The following is a 22335-nucleotide window of genomic DNA, read 5'->3' as shown; positions in this document are numbered from 1 at the left end:
TCCAAAACACCATTACTTTGCGAACCATTTGCTTACGCCCGGTGCGGTGTGTGGTACCTACCGATCGTCGATAAAACCCATTTATGCAATTTACTACTACGAGCTGGACCGGCGCAGCCGTCCGGTCCCTCGTATATGCGTTACGCTGCGCCACTGTACGCACTTTTTCCGGCTTTTCCTCGGGCGGAGGTTTTGCGCTTGGCTGGCTGAATTGGAGACCGGCCCACCAGCCAGCAGCAGCTGGTGGAGAAATGTTGCCCGATCATCGGTCAAATCGATTTTGCCATTGCCAGTGGCACACCACCGTTCGATTTCTTTGGGGGCTTAATTTGGGGGAACACGTGCGCCTAGCCGTGAAGCATGACTTTCAACCGGCTGGATTGGCACAAACAATGTTATTATTTTGCTGGGGCTAGAGCTCTCTCCACGCTGGGAAATTGATTTGAAATCGTACTTGGGGCTGCTATACAAATAGTAGTGCGTTGCTAGCATGCCCCCAAAGGGAAACAATGAGTGGTTGCACCGTGGATCGACAATGTGTATTTTGTTGTGTGTGTGTGTGTCGCTTTTAATTAACTTTGACGGCAGATTCATTGCAAGACTGGTTTCTAGGGGTACATCTTGAGACATCCGAAGTGATTTTTACAAGAACTAACACAATGCCAATCAGAACACATACATTTCAGAAATTCAAAAGTAGTTTGAAAAATTCTGAAAGCCTCGATTTGATAGACAATCACAATATAATGATCTTTTCAGAAACTGGTCTACCGGCTCCACCACCCAAAGAATAGTCACCACATTCGCGTCTTGCAAACGGAGCAACACCATGAGTTCAAACTCACCAACAATCACTTCGTCGTCATGTTAAACTGGTCGAACTGCAACGATCAATAACTTGCCACCAAGCAGATGACACCTTTGAGCCAGTCAATTTGACAGTAATGCGTATTGTACAGCTAATGAATAAGCGCCGACTGCCATCGAACAGTTATTGCAGTTAATCCAATCGCACTTTACTGGGTGCTCTAATTGCACATTCCAGTTCAAACCTGCTCTTCCAAACAAGTGCGAAGCAATAAGAGTAAAGATTGCTACTGACAACGACGGCGGCCCTAATAACGGACGGAAGCGCCGTAGGGTCTTTTACTTTTCCTATCCCCCTGTACAGCAGTTTTGGTTGTGTGGATATAACCAACCGGTTCAGGTGTTGTCCCCGAGATTCGGAACTTGAGCGAAAAAGATACATTGTGGGAAACCCATTCTCCAAGTCGAATGATTTGGGAGCTACGTTCTGTAGATCATGTGGCACTGTAGTTGTGAAGCTGCAGAAGAAGATCTTGACATTCAAAATTCATACAAGCACGTGGAGCTGATGTCATTGGCTTGACTAGGTGGCATCTCAAGTGACAATGAAAGTCTCATATTAAATGGCCCTGATTATAATATCACCACAGAGAATAGACTTCCAAGTCCAGTTCCGAAACTGTGTAAGGAATTTAACGGTCATTTGAAATGGCAACACAAGTGGCATTGCTGTGACACTGCTATCGCAAAGTTCCCACGCTGTTGTCGGTGGTGAATATAAAACTGATCTAGATACAAGTTGTCCCGGAAAACGTCGTACTGCCTACCTACTGTGTTTTTTGACATACAGCTCTATAGAGACGTTCCCCGCAAAGTTATCTGTACACCAAGCTAAGAACCTTTCCCGGCCCCAAAATTACTCACATACAAAATTTCACACCGATCGGTTCAGTAGTTTCCGAATGCATAACGGTCTGACAGACAGACAGACAGAAATCCATTTATATATAAGGACTGTATCGTTAATTATGAATACACCTTTGAGGCTCTGTATTAAAAAGACTATGTGTAACGTCAAACGCCCCTCGGCTCAAAACTTACCACAGGGCACGGGAGGACAATTATTAGTCAGGGAACCATGAAATCTGTCTATGTGACATTCCAATGACAAGTAAGAGAGTATAAGTAATTTGATTGGTAGAAGCATAATATTCAATTGAAGTCTTAAATTTATTGCAATTATTCTCTGTATCTTAAACCTAATATTTACAGTGGATTGTAAGTAATTATTGAAAACAAATTGAATTGACACTTAATTATACACCTAATTTCTACCTACAGAATCTTTATACGCCAAATTGTAAAAACATAAAATCTAAAGAAATCATAAAAATCAAACTGAAAAATTTGTAAGTATTCTAATTTGTAAAACTATTCCTACAATGAAATGAATCTATTAAAATTTACAGCTAAAGCTGATCTCAACAAACGAATCGTCTTTTCTTGTGAGACTGCTAAGAAAGTTCAGCTACAAATTTCTTTAGAAATTTTTCACGTGGCATTCAGAGAAGATATAAAGATGGCGGAAGATGGGAATGATTCACAAGTCCACAAAAACTGTGCAGCTTGTACGCGGCCCGATGAAGTGAGCGACATGGTAGCTTGTGATATGTGCAGGCTTTGGTTCCATTTCACTTGCGTGCAAGTCGACGCCACTGTCAAAAATCGTAGTTGGTGCTGTCGGACGTGTGAGCCCCTTTCTCAAGTGAACCCTGATTGCCACGGTAAACAACAACAATCGAAGGAAGATGCAAATCCCATCGGAGCGGTTGGTGCTAGCGAAGTTGAAAAATCAACCAAAACAAAAACTGGCAAGCAGTCAGGAACTACGCTCAAATCATCAAGCCAACGAGTAACGGTCCTCGTTCCCGGTAAAAGAGTCACAAGGTCCAAGGCTGGAAGTAAGGGTACCAGAGATTCGAGGAAGACCGCACCCGATCGCAGTGTTGGTTCCAGCATGCGAGCCCAGTTAGCACTAGAACTGGATGTATTGGAGGAAAGGCAGCGGGTAGAAGAAGAGGAACTAGCCAACAATCGAGAAATGATGGAACAACAGCTACAACACGAACAGGAGATACGACAGAAGGAGCTTGCCATGGAAGCGCGGAAGCTCGCGGAAGAGAAGGCGTTCATGCAGCGTAAACTGGAAAAGGAGCGGGAGTTTCGGAACCAACAACTGGCTCTGAAGCGACATTCGTTAGAAGAGAAGGCCAAACTGATTCGTCAGATGTCAGAGTGTAGCAGCAGGACAAGTGCAAGTGCAGATGAGTCTGCGTCGAGGGAGAAAGTCTCGGAATGGTTACAAGGAGTTGATCAGCAGACAGAGGGAGCCCCATCCACGTCAGCAAACAAAACAGGTACCGTTCCTAAACACACTTCTTTCGCCAATGCTGCAGCAGCTCAGTTAGATTCGAGACAAATGATAGATACGCAGTTAGGTTTCTCTCTTTGCGAAATTCCCAAAACAAACCCAATCCCCCAGCTTGGTAGGTTGTCAGTTAGCGAAAACAAGCAAATCCATGCAAATACTACTCCAGTCAGTGCTACACAAAACATATCTGGGCAGGACCATACGTTAGGTAGGGAGTACAATGAAATAAATGCACCATTTGGGTATCAGTCACAGTCCCAGGGGGTATTTGAGCCACAATCTAGGAGGGATTATACCGGTCGGAATCGTCAAGGTGTTATGGATTCCGTACATGAAGAAGATGAAGGTCCAACGAATCGGCAACTAGCGGCGCGACAAGTAATGGGGAAAGATCTTCCATCCTTTTCCGGCAACCCAGAAGAGTGGCCGATCTGGATCAGTAATTTCCAGAGGTCGACGGCAACGTGTGGATTCTCTTTCGATGAGAACCTCATTCGCTTACAACGAAGTTTAAAGGGTGCAGCTTTGGATGCAGTCCGTAGTCGGCTGTTGTGCCCGTCAAGTGTCCCTCATGTTATTAAGACGTTGGAGATGCGGTACGGACGGCCGGAGACATTGATTCGTGTTATGACGGAGCGGATCAAGCACCTACCTCCTCCTAGGATGAATGATTTGGATAGTATCATCGAGTTTGGATTAGCGGTTGACAACTTGGTAGAGCATTTGAGAAATGCAGGACAACAAACACATCTATCCAACCCTTCGCTTCTACACGATTTGGTCATCAAGTTGCCAGTCGAGTATCGACTCAAATGGTCAGCATATAAGAGTTCTACGTACAATGCCGATCTTGGACTCTTTGGGCGTTTTATGGCAACCTTGGTAGAACTTGCGTATGAGGTTGCGGATGAGCTGCCAGTCCGTAGGAACGAGAAGCTGCAGAAGCAAAAAACGAAGGAACGAATGTTTGTACCGACCCACGCAGAGGATGCCGCCATAAAATCGAAACCGTTGTCAGCCGAAAAACCAGTAAGAAAACCTTGTCCCGTTTGCAACTTGGATGGACACAAAACGCCAGATTGCATCCGGTTTAAAGCTATGAACATTGAAAGCCGTTGGAAAGTGGTCGAGCAGCAGGGATTATGCAGGACGTGTCTAAACCAACATGGAAAGTGGCCTTGCAGAACCTGGAAAGGATGTGGAATCAGCGAATGTACTTCAAGGCATCATACCCTGCTACATTCCTACAAGCCAGCAGTACGAGCGGCAGTTTCTACAAGTCATTTGGGAGAATCGCCGAATAACCGCGGTCCAATGTTCAGGATTCTACCTGTGACGCTGTACAGCGAAACGTGCCAGGTGAACATCTACGCTTTCGTCGATGAAGGGTCCGAAATAACGCTCCTTGAAGATTCAATCGCGGAACAGTTGGGACTTTCTGGCCAGACCGAAGCTTTGAACCTACAATGGACGGGCGATATAAAACGTAATGAACCGAATTCACGTCGAGTCAATGCGGAGGTTGCAGGTTTCGGATTTTCCAAGAAGTTTAAGTTAATCGATGTCCGAACAGTTGGCGGTTTGTCGCTACCATCGCAAACAATGAGATATCAGGAATTGGCCAGTGCTTTCCCTCATTTGCAAGGGTTGCCTCTGCAAGATTACGAACAAGCTTCACCGAAGCTCTTGATAGGTCTTGACAACCTGAAACTCACCGTGCCGCTAAAAATCCGTGAAGGAGGTTGGAAAGAGCCGATCGCTGCCAAGTGTCGCCTTGGGTGGAGCCTTTACGGTGGCGTTTCATCGACAGCAAAAACGGTAGTTTGTGGGTTTCACGTTGGAGGATGGACCAATTCAGAGCAGGAACTGACTCGGCTAGTTCGCGACTATATCACGCTGGATAACGTAGTCGTATCACACCCGTTCCCACCAATGGAATCAGATGACGATAAACGAGCTAGAATGTTGTTGGAGTCTACCACTCGAAGAATCGAAGGAGGATTCGAAACAGGTTTGCTGTGGAAGCGGAGTTCCGTTCGATTTCCGGAAAGCTTCGGAATGGCGTACAACCGTTTGCGTTCGTTGGAGAAAAAACTCGGAAAAAATCCAGATCTGTTTGAACGAGTCCGCCAACAGATTCAACAATACGAGAAGAAGGGATACGCTCATCAGGCAACCGTTGAAGAATTGTCTACCAGTCCTGGTCAGTATTGGTACTTACCATTGGGAATAGTCTTAAACCCAAAGAAACCCAACAAATTGAGAATTATTTGGGATGCAGCAGCTACCGTGAACGGAATTTCTCTTAACTCCGAATTGCTAAAAGGACCGGATTTTTTAACCAGTCTTCCGGCGGTTATTAGCAAATTTCGACTGTTTCGTTTTGCTTTGACTGGAGACATAAAAGAGATGTTTCATCGCTTTTTCATTCGAGCTGAAGATCGTCAATACCTGCGGTTTCTATTCAGAGAACATCCGAATCAAGAACCAGTCGCCTACGTTATGGATGTAGCTATCTTCGGAGCGACTTGTTCCCCCAGCTGCGCACAGTATATAAAAAACTTGAACGCTACAGATTTCATGCCAGATTTTCCACAAGCAGCGGACGCCATCATCCACCGCCATTACGTGGATGATTATCTGGACAGTTTTGGAACTCGAGAGGAAGCCATCAAGATCGGGAACCAGGTAAAGCAGATTCACGCAGCAGGCGGATTCGAAATTCGTAACTTCATGTCCAATGATCCGATGATTGCGCTAAATGTTGGTGATGAATCTTCTGCGGAGGAAAAGGAAATTCGTATTGCTAAGGACGACGGAGACGTAGGACGCGTGGAATCAGTACTAGGCATGCGGTGGATACCCAGTTGCGATGTTTTCACCTACACAATATCGTTGCGAGATAATCTGAAGCACGTTTTGGAGGAGACACATGTACCTACAAAGCGAGAAGTCCTACGTACCGTTATGAGTTTTTTCGACCCCATGGGATTAATAGCATTTTTTTTAATTCATGGGAGAATCTTGATGCAAGACATTTGGGCAGCAGGCATTGAGTGGGACAATCAAATCAACGAGAAAATGTGGTGTCAGTGGAGGAAATGGATTGAACTTGTTCCTCAGTTGACAGAACTTCAAGTACCTCGATGCTATTTTCCGCACGCTGTGGAGCAAACGTACTCTTCTCTACAAGTCCACGTGTTCGTCGACGCCAGTAAGTCTGCATATGCGTGTGCAGTGTACTTTCGAGTCGAAACCACGGAAGGTCCTCTGGTAAATTTGGTAGCGGCCCGAGCGAAAGTAGCACCGCTTAAAATGCTGACAATCCCACGATTAGAACTTCAAGCGGCGGTGTTAGGTTCTCGGCTTCTCAACAGTGTCATCAGCATACACAATCTTCCAGTTATAAAGCGAATACTGTGGTCAGATTCAAGTACTGTACTTGCCTGGATTCGGTCGGACCAGCGTAGATATCACCAATATGTTGGATTTCGTATAGGAGAGATTTTATCAACAACAGATGTCAGCGAATGGAGAAAAATTGATTCGGCGTTAAACGTAGCGGACGACGCTACCAAATGGGGTCCAGGGACAACTATCGCCTCAAACAGTCGGTGGTTTCGTGGACCGGACTTCTTGCGACAGCCGGAAGAGAACTGGCCTAGCAGCGAAACAGCCATGCACACAACAGAAGAAGAGCTCGTTTCCTGTAATGTACACTATTCACCGCCAAGGCCTTTAATCGATGTCACAAGATTTAGTCGATGGGAGAGACTTCGTAGAACTGCAGCATACGTTCTGAGATTCATTGACAACTGCCGCGGTTTCCACCGAAATGGAACATTGTATCCGGAAATTCTGCAACGGGAGGAGCTGGCGTGTGCAGAATTTATGTTATGGAAGCAAACACAAGGAGAGATGTTCGGCTCAGAAGTTGCTATACTCGAAGCCTCAAAGGGTGGACCGGAAAATCGTCACAAAGCGCTTCCAAAATCTAGTGCTCTATACAAGCTATGGCCTTTCATGGATGAATTCGGAGTATTACGTAAACGCAGTCGATTGGATAGTGCTGAATGGGTTCGACATGACACCAAATACCCGGTCATCTTACCTCGTGAACACCGTGTTACATTCCTCATTGTCGATGAGTTTCATCGCCGTTTTCGACATGGTAATAGAGAAACTGTCGTTAACGAAGTGAGACAAGTCTACGAAATACCGAAGTTGAGATCCCTGGTTGCAAAGGTGGCTAAACACTGTATTTGGTGCAAAGTATTCGGCTCTGTTCCAAGCTCTCCACCTATGGCTCCACTACCCAAGGTTCGGGTTACACCCTATGTACGACCGTTTACGTACGTAGGCCTTGATTACTTCGGCCCAATTCTTGTGAAAAGCGGTAGAAGCGTCGTGAAAAGGTGGATAGCTTTATTCACGTGTTTGACTATTCGTGCCGTTCATTTAGAGGTTGCGCATTCGTTGTCGACGGAGTCCTGTGTTATGGCGGTGCGGAGGTTCGTGTCGCGTCGTGGAGCACCGCTGGAAATATTCAGTGATAACGGGACAAATTTTCAAGGGGCCAACAACCAACTGCGAGAGGAAATAGAAGAGCGGAACAAGCACCTGGCAACAGTATTTACGAGTACTCGAACAAAATGGACCTTCAATCCCCCAAGCGCTCCTCACATGGGAGGAGCTTGGGAAAGGATGGTTCGCTCTGTGAAGGCGGCCATCGGGACTATACTGGACGCTAAACGCCGGCCTACTGACGAAATTTTGGAAACCGTTATTGTGGAGGCGGAATCGATGGTTAACACCCGACCATTAACGTATATTCCACTGGAGTCTGCTGACCAGGAAGCATTAACTCCTAACCACTTCATTTTTGGCAACTCCAGCGGAATAAAACAACCCCCAACAGAACCAGTAGACTATCGAACCACGTTGCGCAGTGGATGGAAGCAAGCACAGTATCTGTCAGATGAGATATGGAACAGGTGGATTAAGGAATATTTGCCAGTAATTTCAAGGAGATCCAAGTGGTTCGAGGAAGTTAAGGAATTGGAAGAGGGAGATTTGGTTCTAGTGGTGAATGGAGCGATGCGGAATCAATGGACGAGAGGAAGAGTCGAGCAGGTGATACCAGGACGAGACGGACGAGTTCGGCAAGCTTTGGTACGCACCAAGGCCGGTATATTGAGAAGACCATCAGTGAAACTGGCATTGCTTGACGTTTTGGATGAACGTAAACCAGCTTTGAGTGAAGGTTTACGGGCGGGGGAGTGTAACGTCAAACGCCCCTCGGCTCAAAACTTACCACAGGGCACGGGAGGACAATTATTAGTCAGGGAACCATGAAATCTGTCTATGTGACATTCCAATGACAAGTAAGAGAGTATAAGTAATTTGATTGGTAGAAGCATAATATTCAATTGAAGTCTTAAATTTATTGCAATTATTCTCTGTATCTTAAACCTAATATTTACAGTGGATTGTAAGTAATTATTGAAAACAAATTGAATTGACACTTAATTATACACCTAATTTCTACCTACAGAATCTTTATACGCCAAATTGTAAAAACATAAAATCTAAAGAAATCATAAAAATCAAACTGAAAAATTTGTAAGTATTCTAATTTGTAAAACTATTCCTACAATGAAATGAATCTATTAAAATTTACAGCTAAAGCTGATCTCAACAAACGAATCGTCTTTTCTTGTGAGACTGCTAAGAAAGTTCAGCTACACTATGCATTATTTTGACAACTGCTATGTGTCTATGCGTTGCTAACGTTGTAAACAAACGATAACCTTCATTAAAAGTTAAAGTTTTTCCTCAAGTGGAACATTGCGAGGGTTTACGGAGGAGAAGCGAAAATGGATTGTGACCAGGCACTGCAAGGAAAAATGATCATCGCTAAGAAAATTAGCAAAAAATGAATGTGTTAGGGTTTTTGTTGTCCAAAATGCTATCAAACGATTCGGTATGCATAACACACTGAAAAACTTACCCGGACGCGGCAAAAAGAAACAGATGCGTCCAAGTCAAATTTGGACAGCAAAACTTGCAAAATCGTTGAAGGAAAATAGGAGGTATCCATTAGAGATTACGCAAAAAAGTGTGAAACGACTGTTGGTATGGTTCAACGCGCCAAGGAGCGTAATTCCCCGAAGACCTACCCAAAACAGAAATGTCCAAAACGCAGTCAAATTCTGGCGGATTATGTGAAAACTCAGGCTTGGAAGCTGTACGACGATGTTTTGAGCAAAAATTGCATGTGCATATTCATGGATGATGAAACGTATGTCAATTTGGACTACAAGGTACTTCCAGGGGCACAGATTTTCACTGTTAAGCATGGCACGGATGTAACGAATTAGCAGAAATAGATTTTTTGCGAAAAAATGGGAAAATGTGTTGGTTAGGCAAGCAATTTGTCAATGTGGTATGAAATCGTCACCTTTCTTCACCGTCCCAGGTATGAACGTCGAAATATACCGGAAGGAATGTCTCCAGAAACATATGCTGCCACTCATCTGAAGGTCAAAGGTCCCGGGTAGAGGCTAATGGCAAACAAAGGACAAAATAATAACTGGTTTTGCCATCATATCTCGTTTTGTCATTCTTCTGTTATTATGAAAAACTTAAAATGGCAAATCAATAGCAAAATATACAATCATAGCAAATCTTGTCATTGATATGTTATTCATGAATAATGCTAAATAACACATAAATAACAAAACTTACTATCATGGTAAATCTTGCAATTTAGCATATTTTATAATGAATTGTATAAATATCAAAACAAACATAATTTACATTCCTAGCTAAATTTGCCATTATTTTGATATTGTGAGAAATTATGTATAAACATTAGGTACCATAACATATTTTATTCTTAATATACCATTAACTATTACATTGTATATTTCAAGCATAACTTTTCAATTCGACGTATCTCGCAAAAGTAAACAAATCCGGATTCTCAGCTGCGTGTTTGATTCGCAATGGATTCTATTTGATGCACATCAATTTATGTTAATTTAGAACTCAAACAATTAATAGAAATAGCTAATTTTACTTTTCTTCTGCTACTTTGAAATAATAACTGAATCTACCATTTTTTTAAAATATAATTTGAACAACTAAATCTACCATTATTTTGATCGCCACATAAACAGCTAAATTTGTTCTTATTATGTTATCAATAACTCAAGAATGTCATATTTTGTTATTCACCGATAACAGTTAATTTGGGTCTTATTTTGTTATCAATATCTCAATAATAACTTATTTTGTTCTTCAACTTAATCCGCATGCTTTACCATTACTTTGTTATTACAATGGCAAAATAAGTTATTTTTAAGTTTTTCTACTACCAAAATTTTGTTATTATTTTTGTTATTTTAACTCTTATTTCAAACAAACAAATACCACATTTTGCCATTCAAACATTCTGTTTTAATGGTAAAATTTGCCATTCTTTTGCCATTAAGCTCTACCCGGGGTCCTACATTACTTTGGCCGGATTTGGCATCCTGCCACTATGCGCGTTACACCTTCGACAGGTATGAAGTATAAACAATGTTCAATTTGTGGAAAAGGCAATGAATCCTCTAAATTGCCCGTAAATAAGGCCCATTGAGAAATAGTTAACTTTGATGAAAGGGAAACTACGGAAAAAGGATAGAGGAGCAGAGGACGTCACAAAATTCAAGAAAAACTGGGTCAACGTGTGCAAAACCATCGTCGGAACGGTTGTCCAAAACCTTATGAAGCATGCCAAGAAGAAAGTGCGAGAGTTGGCAAGATCCACGAAAAATTAAATATATAATCATGTCATGGGCTATTCTGATGGTCAATGAACAATGTAATTGAATTTAATTTACAAAATAAATAAAACATTTTGAAATACAGCAATTTAAAGGTGTACTCATAGTTAACGATACAGTCTTTAGATGTGTATCACCACTGACTGTAGCAACTTGTCGCATAGGTGACGCTAGTGCTGTCAACGCTAAAAAATTAATCCGTACACAACTTTCGATAAAATTTACTACGGGCTTGGATGTCTGTTCTCTGTGCTATTACGTACCCAACATTACACTTGAATCATCAATGGAATTTTTGCACGTGCGCTCTGCTGAACGTAAGAGTCGTCTCAATTCTACTCAGACTGCGGTGAACCAGCCAAGGGATGAAAGCCTAGTAAATATAACTAATAATACTAATAATAATAATTCTACTCGGTCCATGGCTGTTTGTCACCAGTTCCGCACTCTGCGTAGGGTCCGCAGATCGTCCTCCACTTGGGCGACCCACCTAGCTCGCTTTGCTCCACGTCTTCTTGTACCGGTCGATGACTCTCGAGAACCATTTTAGTCGGGTTGCTATCCGACATCCTGATGACGTGACCCGCCCACCGTAGCCTCCCGATTTTCGGAGATTGGCCGATGGTTGGTTCTCTCAGTAGCTGATGCAGCTCGTGGTTCATTCGCCGTAGATGGTACGCAACACCTTCCGTTCGAAGACTCCAAGGGCGCGTTGATCCACTGCACGTCCATGCTTCGTGCCCATAGAGGACGACCGGTCTAATCAGCGTTTTGTAGATGGTTAACTTCGTGTTACGGCGAACTTTATTCGATCGTAGAGTTCTGCGGAGTCCAAAGTAAGAACGATTTCCTGCCACAATGCGCCTCTGAATTTCTCTGCTGGTGTCGTTGTCGGAGGTCACCAGTGAGCCCAATTACACGAATTCTTCAACCGCCTCGATTTCATCACCGTCGATATAAATTCGGGGCGGCGGGCGCGGTGATTCCTCCCTGGAGCCCTTTGCCATCATGTACTTTGTCTTCGATACATTAATGACTAATCCGATTCGCCTGGCTTCACTCTTTAGACGGATGTACGTTTCCGCCATCGTCTAAAATTTACGAGCAATAATATTAATATCATCAGCGAAACCAAGCAACTGAACGGACTTCGTGAAAATCGTACCACTCGCGTTTATCCCCGCTCTCATTATTACACCTTCTAACGCAATGTTGAACAGCAAGCACGAAAGACCATCACCTTGCCGTAACCCTCTGCGAGATTCGAAGGGACTCGAGAGTGTCCCTGATACTCGAACTACGCACATCACTCGATCCATCGTCGCCTTGATCAACCGTATCAGTTTATCAGGGAATCCGTATTCGTGCATAATCTGCCATAGCTGTTCTCGATCGATTGTATCATACGCCGACTTGAAATCGATGAACAAGTGATGTGTGGGCACGTTGTACACCTGGCGGATGGCGAACATCTGGTCCGTTGTAGCGCGTTCACCCATAAATCCAGCCTGATATTGCCCCAGGAACTCTCTTGCAATCGGTGATAGACGGCGGCATAAAATTTGAGAGAGTATCTTGTAGGCAGCGCTCAGTAGTGTGATCGCGCGGTAGTTCCCGCAATCCAACTTGTCGCCCTTTTTGTAGATGGGACACACGATACCTTCCATCCATTCCTCCGGTAATACTTCCTCCTCCCAAATCTTGGTAATGACCCAGTGTAGTATTCTCACTAGTGCTTCTCCACCGTATTTTAGAAGCTCGCCTGGTAGTTGATCTGCTCCAGCGGCTTTGTTGTTTTTCAACCGGTCAACCTCCTCCTCAATCTTTTGGAGGTCAAGGGCCGGAAGTCTTTCGTCCTGTAAACATACTCCAAGATCTGTTACCACGCCACCTTCAGTACTTGCAACGTCGCCATTGAGGTGCTCATCGTAATGCTGCCGCCACCTCTCGACCACCGCACGCTCGCTCGTGAGAATATTCTCGTAATTATCTCGGCACATGTCGGCTCGTGGCACAAACCCTCTGCGCGAGCGGTTCAGCTTCTCGTAGAACTTTCGTGTGTCTTTAGCACGGTACAGCTCTTCCATCGCTTCGCGATCTCGTTCTTCCTGCTGGCGCTTCTTCATCCGGAAGACTGAGTTCTGCCTGTTCCGCGCCTGTTTGTAACGTGCCTCATTCTCTCTCGTACGGTGTTGCAGCATTCTCGCCCATGCTGCATTCTTCTCGTTTTTCAACTGTTCAAATTCGCTGTCGAGCCAGTCGTTTCTATGACTCGGAGTCGCGAAGCCTAGTGCGGTAGCCGAGGAACTACCTATGGCGGATCGGATGTCCCTCCAGCCATCTTCAAGTGTAGCTGCGCCAAGCTGCTCTTCCGTTGGTAAGGCCACTGCTAACTGCTGCGCGTAGTCTTGAGCCATTTCTACGTTACGAAGTCGCTCGATGTTGAGCCGCGGCGTTCAACTTCGACGCGTGGTGATAACTGTCGAAAATTTTTGAGCGCATGCATACAGCGACTAAGTAGTGATCCGAATCTATATTCGCACTGCGGTATGTGCGGACGCTGGTTATACCCAAGAAGAATTCACTGTCGATTAGAACGTGGTCGATTTGGTTTTCTGGTTGATGGTCGGATGATCTCCAGGTGGCTTTGTGGATATTTTTGCGGGGGAAGAAGGTGCTTCGGACTACCATACCACGTGAGGCTGCAAAGTTTACGAATCGCTGACCGTTATCATTCGATACGGCGTGCAGACTGTTTCGCCCGATTACCGGTCTGTACATTTCCTCCCTTCCTACCTGCGCGTTCATGTCGCCGACAACGATTTTCACGTCACTCGGCGAGCAACCATCGTATTTTTGCTCTAACTGCGCGTAGAACGCTTCTTTTTCGTCATCAGGTCTCTCTTCGTGTGGGCAGTGGACGTTGATGATGCTGTAGTTCGCTACAAAGATTACTCTATTTAATGTAAACTTTCAACTTCAACATCGAACATCATTGACAAGCATATTTGAACCATTTGGGAACTACTGAATATGGCCAAGGGGTATAACATTCGAAAGGCTGTATACAGGGGCTCACATCCTTAAGCCAAAAAAATCCTAAAAAAAACTCTTGAAGGAACCACAGGAGTTTTTTTTTTTAAATTAATCTAAAGATTACTTAAACATGTCGTGAAGGTAATCTTCCAGGAAATTCTGCAGGGATTCCTCCCGAAATTCTGGTTAAGATTGAATCTAGTTTCTGCACGGATTCATCCGAAATAAATCGATACTGATGTTCCTGGAGAGATTTTCTTACCATTCCTCTAGAAATTCCTGTAGATATTTCTGCTAGTAGGTCTCCAGCAATTCTCCCAAAATTTCTCCAGAAATTATAACTGTGATTTCTCCAGAACCAGAAATACCCCAAAAGATGAAGTTTTTTTTGGAAATCTCAGGAAGAATCCCAAGAGATAATCCGGGAAAATCCTTGGAAAAATCGCTGGTGGAATTCAAGCAGACATTTATTGCAGAATTCCAGTTGGTATTTCTGAGGAATCCTAAGAGGATTTCGCTAGGAATCTCTCATGAAGGATTTCTTATTTGATTTATTCAGAAATGCCCCCAGCAAGGCTGTGATTCCACGAATTCCTCTGAAAATTCTCGCTGTTATTCATCCGGAGATTTCCCCAACGATTCCTTCAGGAATTCTTCTCTGAATTCTTCTTAGAATACCTGCTGGAATCCCTTTTGAATTCCCGGAATATTCTCCTGGAAACTTCGGGCGGAACCCCTTAGGATTTTTTGTTGAGATTGAGGATTTTAAGCTGAGGAGATTAGTTCTGAGGATTTTCTGCTGGAGGACGTCCAAAAGCAAATGCTGGATAAATTCCAGCTAGAAATATTTACAAATCATTAAGATTTGAACCCGTGGAATCCTAGTTAGAATTCCTGAGGGAATTCATGTAGAAATTTGTGGATGTGTCTATAGAAATCATTGAAGAAATCAATGAAAAAAAACGGAGCAAAATCCCAGGAGGAATTCCAAGAGTATTTCTCCAAAGAATTCAGCAGGGATTTCACTTGGAATCGCTCCAAGAATATCTAAGTCATAAATGGTCAAAATTTCATTGCATTCGGTTTATTGAATCCGGAGATATCAAAGCTCAAATTTGGTTATCGGATAATTACACATTTTTTATAGAATAGTCCGATCTTTCCAAATTTGGACTACTGATACACAACTAGTTGAGCAACTCACAGTAAAAATTTTAGAATACTTGATGCACTTTTTGAAAAGTTACAGCAAATTGAATATTTTTCAAAAAGTGAAAATTTTAACTATCCCGATCATTTTGTCTATCCCCTGTAGTTTATGAGCAGTGCCATATTTCCTTCATAAATTACTCCTGTGACCCCACCAACGATTTTTTTTTTTTTCAAAAATTGCTTCAGATATTTCCACAAATTCCCGCTGAGATTTCACCAGGAATTCCTGCTAGATATTTCAAGCACTTCCAGCTTCGATTTATCCAGTGTTTGCTCTCAGAAGTCTCCCAGGAATTCTTGGAGGATGCCCCGCAAGAAATGTCTGAAGACACCCTGTAAAAATTCCTGGGCGGCGCCCACAAAATATGCCTGACGGAATCCCAGTAGCATTTCTGGAGCATTGTTTTATCTAAAACGAAGAAACACATTCATCCACGTTGAACTTAAACATACTATTTTTTTTTTGTTTATTCAGGGTATGTAATGTAATTGTTATTTTATCAATAATTCCAAACAATGTTAATGTATTTTGTCATCGATGGAGATCAATAAGATCTCTGATCGTTAAGGACAAGGTATTTGGAGTACATTGCTAAAAATTTCTAGAGCACCGTTTTTTAGAACCGTTGAACGGATTTGGATTAAAATGCATCACGCTGTTGACAACCACTGAGCAATTAGCGTGATGCATTTTCATCCAAATCCGTTCAACGGTTCTAAAAAACAGTGCTCTAGAAATGTTGAGCTATGTACTCCAAATATCTTGTCCTTAATGAAGACCTGCAAGTCAAATGTCAAAGTATAAAAAAAACTTAGTATTTAGTTCTCACTAGTGATTGAGCTTTCAAGTTGATTCTCTCGTAAGAAACTTTTTTACTACTTAGTTCATTTTAACAGAACTCCGGTTATGTGTGCGTGTAAATTTTTAAATAATAGTCAAATCTCTTCAGTATTGCTGAATAATTTGAGTAATATTTTCGGTTGGTTCTGGTACAAACCTGCACGAATTAGCAGGTACATATGACTTATTTTACTACACTTCACGCTCACTAAACTACCAAATTGTGGAGCCTCGTAGCCGTGCGCTTAGGGTCACCAAGCTTCTAATCGCACCATGCTATGGGGTGAGGGTTCGATCCCCGCTCCGGGCGATGAAACTTTTCGTGAGAATAGTTTCTTCTCCGTATCCACTGGTGCATGCTCCGTGTGTCCCTTGTCTAATGTTTAGTTTCATTCAGTCTGTACAGCCTCTGGCTGAAGACGGTGTCCGCGTCTTTTTTTAAAAATTGCTTCACAATACATCAACTCCGTTATTCGCTATGGTAGCGGAGTATTAAAAATTAACTAAATATAAATATGAAAACATCTCCAATGCAAGTGTTAAGAATTATTGACAACAGTTTGGATATAAACATACTTACACATTGTGCGAGTTGAATGCATGGCTCCGTAAAGCTCTATGACGGCTGAGCCTTCTGAAATAACAAGTTAATCAGTAAAAAAAATCATGAATGGAATAGGATCTCGTATGATGCCTAAGTTCGCGCAAAATGCCCTCTGAAAGCTAACAAAATCACCTTGAAAATGAAACTACCGTGGAATTGTGCGAATGAGTGCTCATATTTGAGGGGGTTAGAATCAAAGAAGCGTAAGTAACAAAAACCACTTTCGAGTAAATGAGGTTTAAAGTTTTTCACCAATTTTTCATCCCATACAAAATGTATGGAGTTTCGAAAGCAACCCAAGTTTCTACGACTGATTGTAATTTTTCTAATCATCGTAAAAATAATTTTAAAAAAGTTCTTGAAAGCTTGAAATCTTAAGAATTTTATGATATGCTCAGCTAAAAATTGACAAAATGGTCACTGACGCCCCTTTGATTCTGGGCCCCTCATTTGAAAACTTGGTTTTGTTTTTGCATATATTTCATATGGAAGGCTAAATTTAAAACATGATGAAGTCACACTTCAAAATTTTTAAAAGAAAATCAATGTTCCACCAATCAGGCCGATGCAAATATTTAAATTGTTTTATGTCACTCCCTCCCTTCAGAATTTCCAAAATATTGAAGGGGTGAAAAATAAATAAAATAAAAGATAAAATGTTTTCAAGCAACAATTTTTCAATAGTTGATTTTTTTTTTTCAAAAATGTTTATAATTTCCAATTTTGAAATAGTTTCTTTTATTTTATTTTTTTTTTGTTCCTAATTTATTTTGGTCTCTTATCCTCTCGTACTCGATGAGTGGTTACGGACTTAAAAGAAAAATAATATTTGCATCGGGTTTATTATTACGAAATTTTGAAAGAAACTATTCAAATATTTTTTTTTTATTCTTAATCACTTAACCTAATTTACAGCTCTGTTGTCCACTGGGGCACTACGTGAGCGATTTCAATTGACAGCTGCACTTATATTTTTTTTGTACAGCGCCTAGATTCTATTCTACTTTATCGAACTGGTTGTCTATCTGCTGCTTTCACTTTTTCTACTTTATACCTAGTAGAATGATGAGCACAAGGATGATGATGGATGGCCGTTGTTCCTTTCCAGTCCGATTGGGGGTCCATTATGAGTAGCAGTTCGCCGATGTCAAGGTATCCGGGTTCGTTTGAGCCATGGGGCTCAGAAGAGGGTCAGTGTCAGTTGCTCTCGGGGGAAAAGCAACTGACGAAAAATTGCAAGTGCCGGGGCTGGGAATCAAACCCATGACCATCCGCATATGAAGCGAACGTGCGACCAACTACGCCACGGGCCCCGGCTATTCAAATATTGAGGAAAAAATATAAAAATACTGTTGGATTGAAAAAAGGCAGCTTATTTTTAAACTTTTTTCCACCTTCGCATCACTGTGCGGTCTGTCATTGATGTCGATGGTGATTTTTAACAGTTTAAATAATAAATATGGAGCGCCGTGCAGGAAATAAATAAACAAATTCTTAAAAATTGCCTTTTTTCCAGTCGGTAACTTCTTTTCAATTTTTTTATAAAATCATTGAAATCTCTTCAGCAGATTAAAAATCGTCAGTCTTATTTTGGATTTTTGAGAAAATTCCATCTTTGGACATGGTTTTAGGAGTTTCCAGAGGGTTGTTTTTCGAAAAATTACCCATAATCATTTCTACAAAAATCATCTCTTGGCATTTCCTCAAAGATTTTTCCTGATTTTTTTTACTTTTTACCCGTATGTTATTTTTCGAGAGTTTTCTATTAACTTACTAGGCTTTGGCAGTAGGTTTTTTTAGAAATTCTTTTGCAATTTTTTCCGTTGCATTTCTTCTATGTTTTCCAACTTTTTTTTTTTAAATACGCATTCTGACGGTATGTTTGCAAGAACTTCGGTTATTGAAAAAATAAATTTCTAATAACATTTATTTACAGTTTATCCGCAGAAGCTTGTCAGTATATCGATTTATAAATTAAGCCATAGATATTTTTTTAAATTTTTGCTCTCAAAACTATGCCAACAGTTTTTTTTTTATCAGAAGTCCCTTCATAAGAGCCTTCATTGAAAAAGGTTTGAGGATATTACTTTCAAAACGAGCATTCAAAATATTATTAGACAGAAACGAATTTCACTTTGACTATTTATTCCCTCTGTTTTTATTTATTTTTTTTTTTGCTGGTTTCGGCATATCTGAGCCTACCTAAAGTTTCCGAGCATATCTGATAAGCTTTGAATTAAAGTTCAGAGAAATTGACCTTTTGACCTGGTGTTGGGACAGAAAGTAAAATAATTAATGATTACAGCCTTATTTCTAAAGCGACTGCAGGAGAAAATTCCAAGAAGTTTATTCAGAAGAATTCTTGTAAAAGGAACTCGCAATCGCATGTTTGGAAAAAAATAGGAGTAATTTTAACAAATATATTTGAAAGAATTCCCATATACCCGATTCGTTTTTTGGCGGGGTTGGATTTTTGTTATAACTCAGTTAATTTTCATCCGATTTTCATGAAATTTTGTACGCATGTAGGCACAATTAGTACTATCCACGTACAAAAAAAAATCATGCCAATTGGTTCAAAATTGACTGAGTTACAGCAAAAAAAAAACGACCCGTGCAAAAGAAGAAAAGCCTTCAAAGAAATTTTCTAGGAGTCAGACAGATTTCACTGAATGAAAGTAATGGCCATATTTAAAAGAGTGTTATTATAAGGATTTTTCGAAGAGGCTCTCATATACTCAGTGTTTTGCTGAAGAATCCCCTTCTAAAGAATTTGAGAAAAAAAAAACTCTAGAAAAGTTTTTGAAGAAATGTTTGGAAGAATTACACTTAAATTTCTTGAGGTTTGTCCCTGCGGAATTCGTAAATAAGGATCTGAGGAACTTTTAAAAAGACTGTGAGCAAACCCTTGGGAACCTTACTGAATAGGTCCACATAGGAATCACAGAAGAAGACTAAGAGGTTTTGTGGGGTAATCCTCAGATGTGCTTTTCAAGAAGCACGGGGAATGCTCGTAAGTCATTTTGAAGAACTTGTTCAAACTTTTTTTATGATAATTTTTCGGAGAAGTTTAAGGATATTTTTTGGATGAGTTTCACAAAGTTTTGAAGTAATCCTTTCTGATTTTTTTAACAGGAATACTAGAAAAACTTTCCGGGACAATTTACGAAGGAATGCTTGAATAAAAGCTTTGCAGCAGGATTGGAGACTTTTAAGTGGAAACCATGGGCAAATAGTCGGTAAGTTTTTGTCGAAGTCCTTGGTGGAGTTTCGAAAGCTCATATTTAAAGAAAAAAATCTGGATCTGGAAGAAAAAAATCTTGGAGGATCGCTCGAAGGAAATTTTGTAGCAATTTTCGAAGAAATCTAGGACAAAAAATGGGTAGATATTATCTGGGAATTTTTACAGCAATTTTCAAAGCAACATGTGGGTGGATCTTTTGCGATATTTCTTGAGAAATTCCTGAAGAAATCCTTAACGAAATTTTGAAACAAAAACCTTGGTTTAATTGATTTTGGGCATTTCCTTGAGTAAAGATTTATAAGAATTTCCGCGGGAGAACTTCAGTAAGAATCTGTAAAAGTAATCATGGAATAATTCTTAAAGGCAAATTTGGATATATACATGGAGAAGCTCTTGGTAATATTGCCGAAAGAATTAAAAAAGAATTTCTGAAGTAAATTTCTCCTGAAAAAAAACTTAAAGAAATTCCCGGAAAAACGGCGTGGGAATTACAGGAGCAATCTTAGCAGATATTCAGATTTTCCGACAAATTTTTGGGAAACTTCTTAGTAAAACTTCTGAAGTAATTCTTGGAAAAAATTCCCTGTGCAATGTTGACTGTTCTGGTCAGTAACGGAGTAGCAACTACGAATTGTACGGTCATCTCATGCTCATGCTCATGAAATAATTCTTGGAAGAAATGTAAAGAAATCCTAGTAGTAATTTTCAAAAAAAAATTGTTAAAATTTTTAGCAAAAACCTTCATAAAATATATAGACAAAATAAATAGCATCATCTGCTATTGGTCATTTTGCAAGTATATTACGTTAAAAAAACTCATTAATAAAAGTTTGAAATTATGAACAGTGCCTTATAGATATTATGTATCCATTAACGGTTCTCCTATCTTATCTGAGCATTAAATTCCATTAACTGGTAGCCAAAACTCTCAAGCTGTATACGCTCTTCACAGGTGAAAAGTTTTATTTCAGTTCTAAGAAAAGAAAAGCCACAAAATCCACAGTAAGACTCCCACGTGTCCACAGAGCAAAAAGAAGAAGAAAAAGTCAGTGTAAAGTTGTTTTTATAAAAGCCCCATCCCAAAAAGAAAGAAACCAACCGACATCGAACAACACCTTGTTGGTCGGTCTTTGCCGCCAAGTCTATGTGAGTTACATGTTTCGGAAAATTTCAGCACCAGAAACATCTAGCTAAGGAAGCGGAAAACAGGAGATACCTACGTACCATAACATACATATTTTGACTTCGACCTTCCATCTCCGTCCGTGGTGGGTGCCTACCTACCAAAACAAGAAAAAAAAAGTGTGAAAAGTGAGACGAGGAAAAGCTGTGCGACAACGCTAGTGAAAGAAAAACGGTCAGCCGGCGAGAGTAAGTCACTCGGAAGAAAGCCACTGACTGACTGTAGTGTGTTTGCGAAAATAGTGTCCCATTCACAGAAGGGAGACCAAGGCACAGTCCCCAAAAGAGATTGTACGGTTCGAGTTCGACACGGCTGTGTGCAAGCTAGGTAAGTGAATTTATGGGAATTTTATTTTGGGATTTATTGTGTACTCGAATGAAATGCATTGCTGCAACAATATTTGGGTGGGGGAGGAGAAGGTACAAACCGGTTTCAATTGATGGCCCAGTAGACACCAGGACAAATAGTAAGCGATGAAGCGTGTTTGGGGCACTTATTGACTTGGGTTTTCTTTCACTTGAAAATTGGTTTTCTGAAGGGGAAATGGGTTTGTAAGAATTTTTATAATAGAACTCAAGGGAATAAAATTGAATAGCAAAACTACCATCTTCATTTGAATTATTGTGAATTTTCCCTAACTTTAATCACGGAGTAGCAACCATCGATATGTGCAGTCTGTTAAATTTAACCAAAGCCAAGAAAAACTGCAAGACCGTGCTGAGGGTTCGATTCAACTGTACCTCCCATCAAATCATACGCACCTTCATACTGCTGGGGGCTCCCACTTGAATCAAGTTGCATAATTTAGGCTCGAATTATAAGCATCTCGCTGGCGCTGTCTGTCAGTCAGTCACTCGGTAACCCAGTCTCCAATGAGCCGAACCCAAACCCAAACCAAACCATCCATCGACCATCGCATCGCCGCTGCCGTATGTTTGCAATCAAACACCACCCCAGCTTACCCCGCAGTCAGTCGGTCAATTATAGTGATGACCGCAAAAAAAATCGAAACATCGCACCTCCAACTGGGTGGACTCAGTCGCGGTGTCTAAAGCGTGCTATGCTGATGCTGGGGTGGAGAGAGGTGCGTGTTAGGGGATGTGACTCAGTGCAAACAAAATAATAATAATGTTTCTGTAATCGAT

General features: G+C 41.3%; 2 protein-coding genes across 6 annotated transcripts in view; both read left to right on the top strand.

Moving 5' to 3' along the window:
- Positions 1-22335, top strand: part of LOC109418392 (UDP-glucosyltransferase 2) — a 740033-nt gene that overhangs the window by 564006 nt on the left and 153692 nt on the right. For 4 of the 5 annotated variants that reach the window (XM_062859323.1, XM_062859321.1, XM_062859322.1 and 1 more), the window contains exon 2: positions 21182-21517. The gene's annotated coding sequence lies outside the window, so the exon portion shown is untranslated. The remainder of the gene's footprint in view (positions 1-21181; positions 21518-22335) is intronic. The other variant, XM_062859318.1, reaches the window with a different exon arrangement.
- On the top strand, positions 1880-8979 carry LOC115257565 (uncharacterized). The gene is made up of 2 exons (XM_062856809.1): positions 1880-2216; positions 2277-8979. The coding sequence occupies exon 2, from the start codon at positions 2387-2389 to the stop codon at positions 8591-8593; it is 6207 nt and encodes a 2068-aa protein (XP_062712793.1). The 5' UTR covers positions 1880-2216; positions 2277-2386; the 3' UTR covers positions 8594-8979.

Source organism: Aedes albopictus, chromosome 3 (genome assembly GCF_035046485.1).
Source record: "Aedes albopictus strain Foshan chromosome 3, AalbF5, whole genome shotgun sequence".
Taxonomy (NCBI): domain Eukaryota; kingdom Metazoa; phylum Arthropoda; class Insecta; order Diptera; family Culicidae; genus Aedes; species Aedes albopictus.
This window is presented reverse-complemented; position numbering and strand designations above follow the sequence as displayed.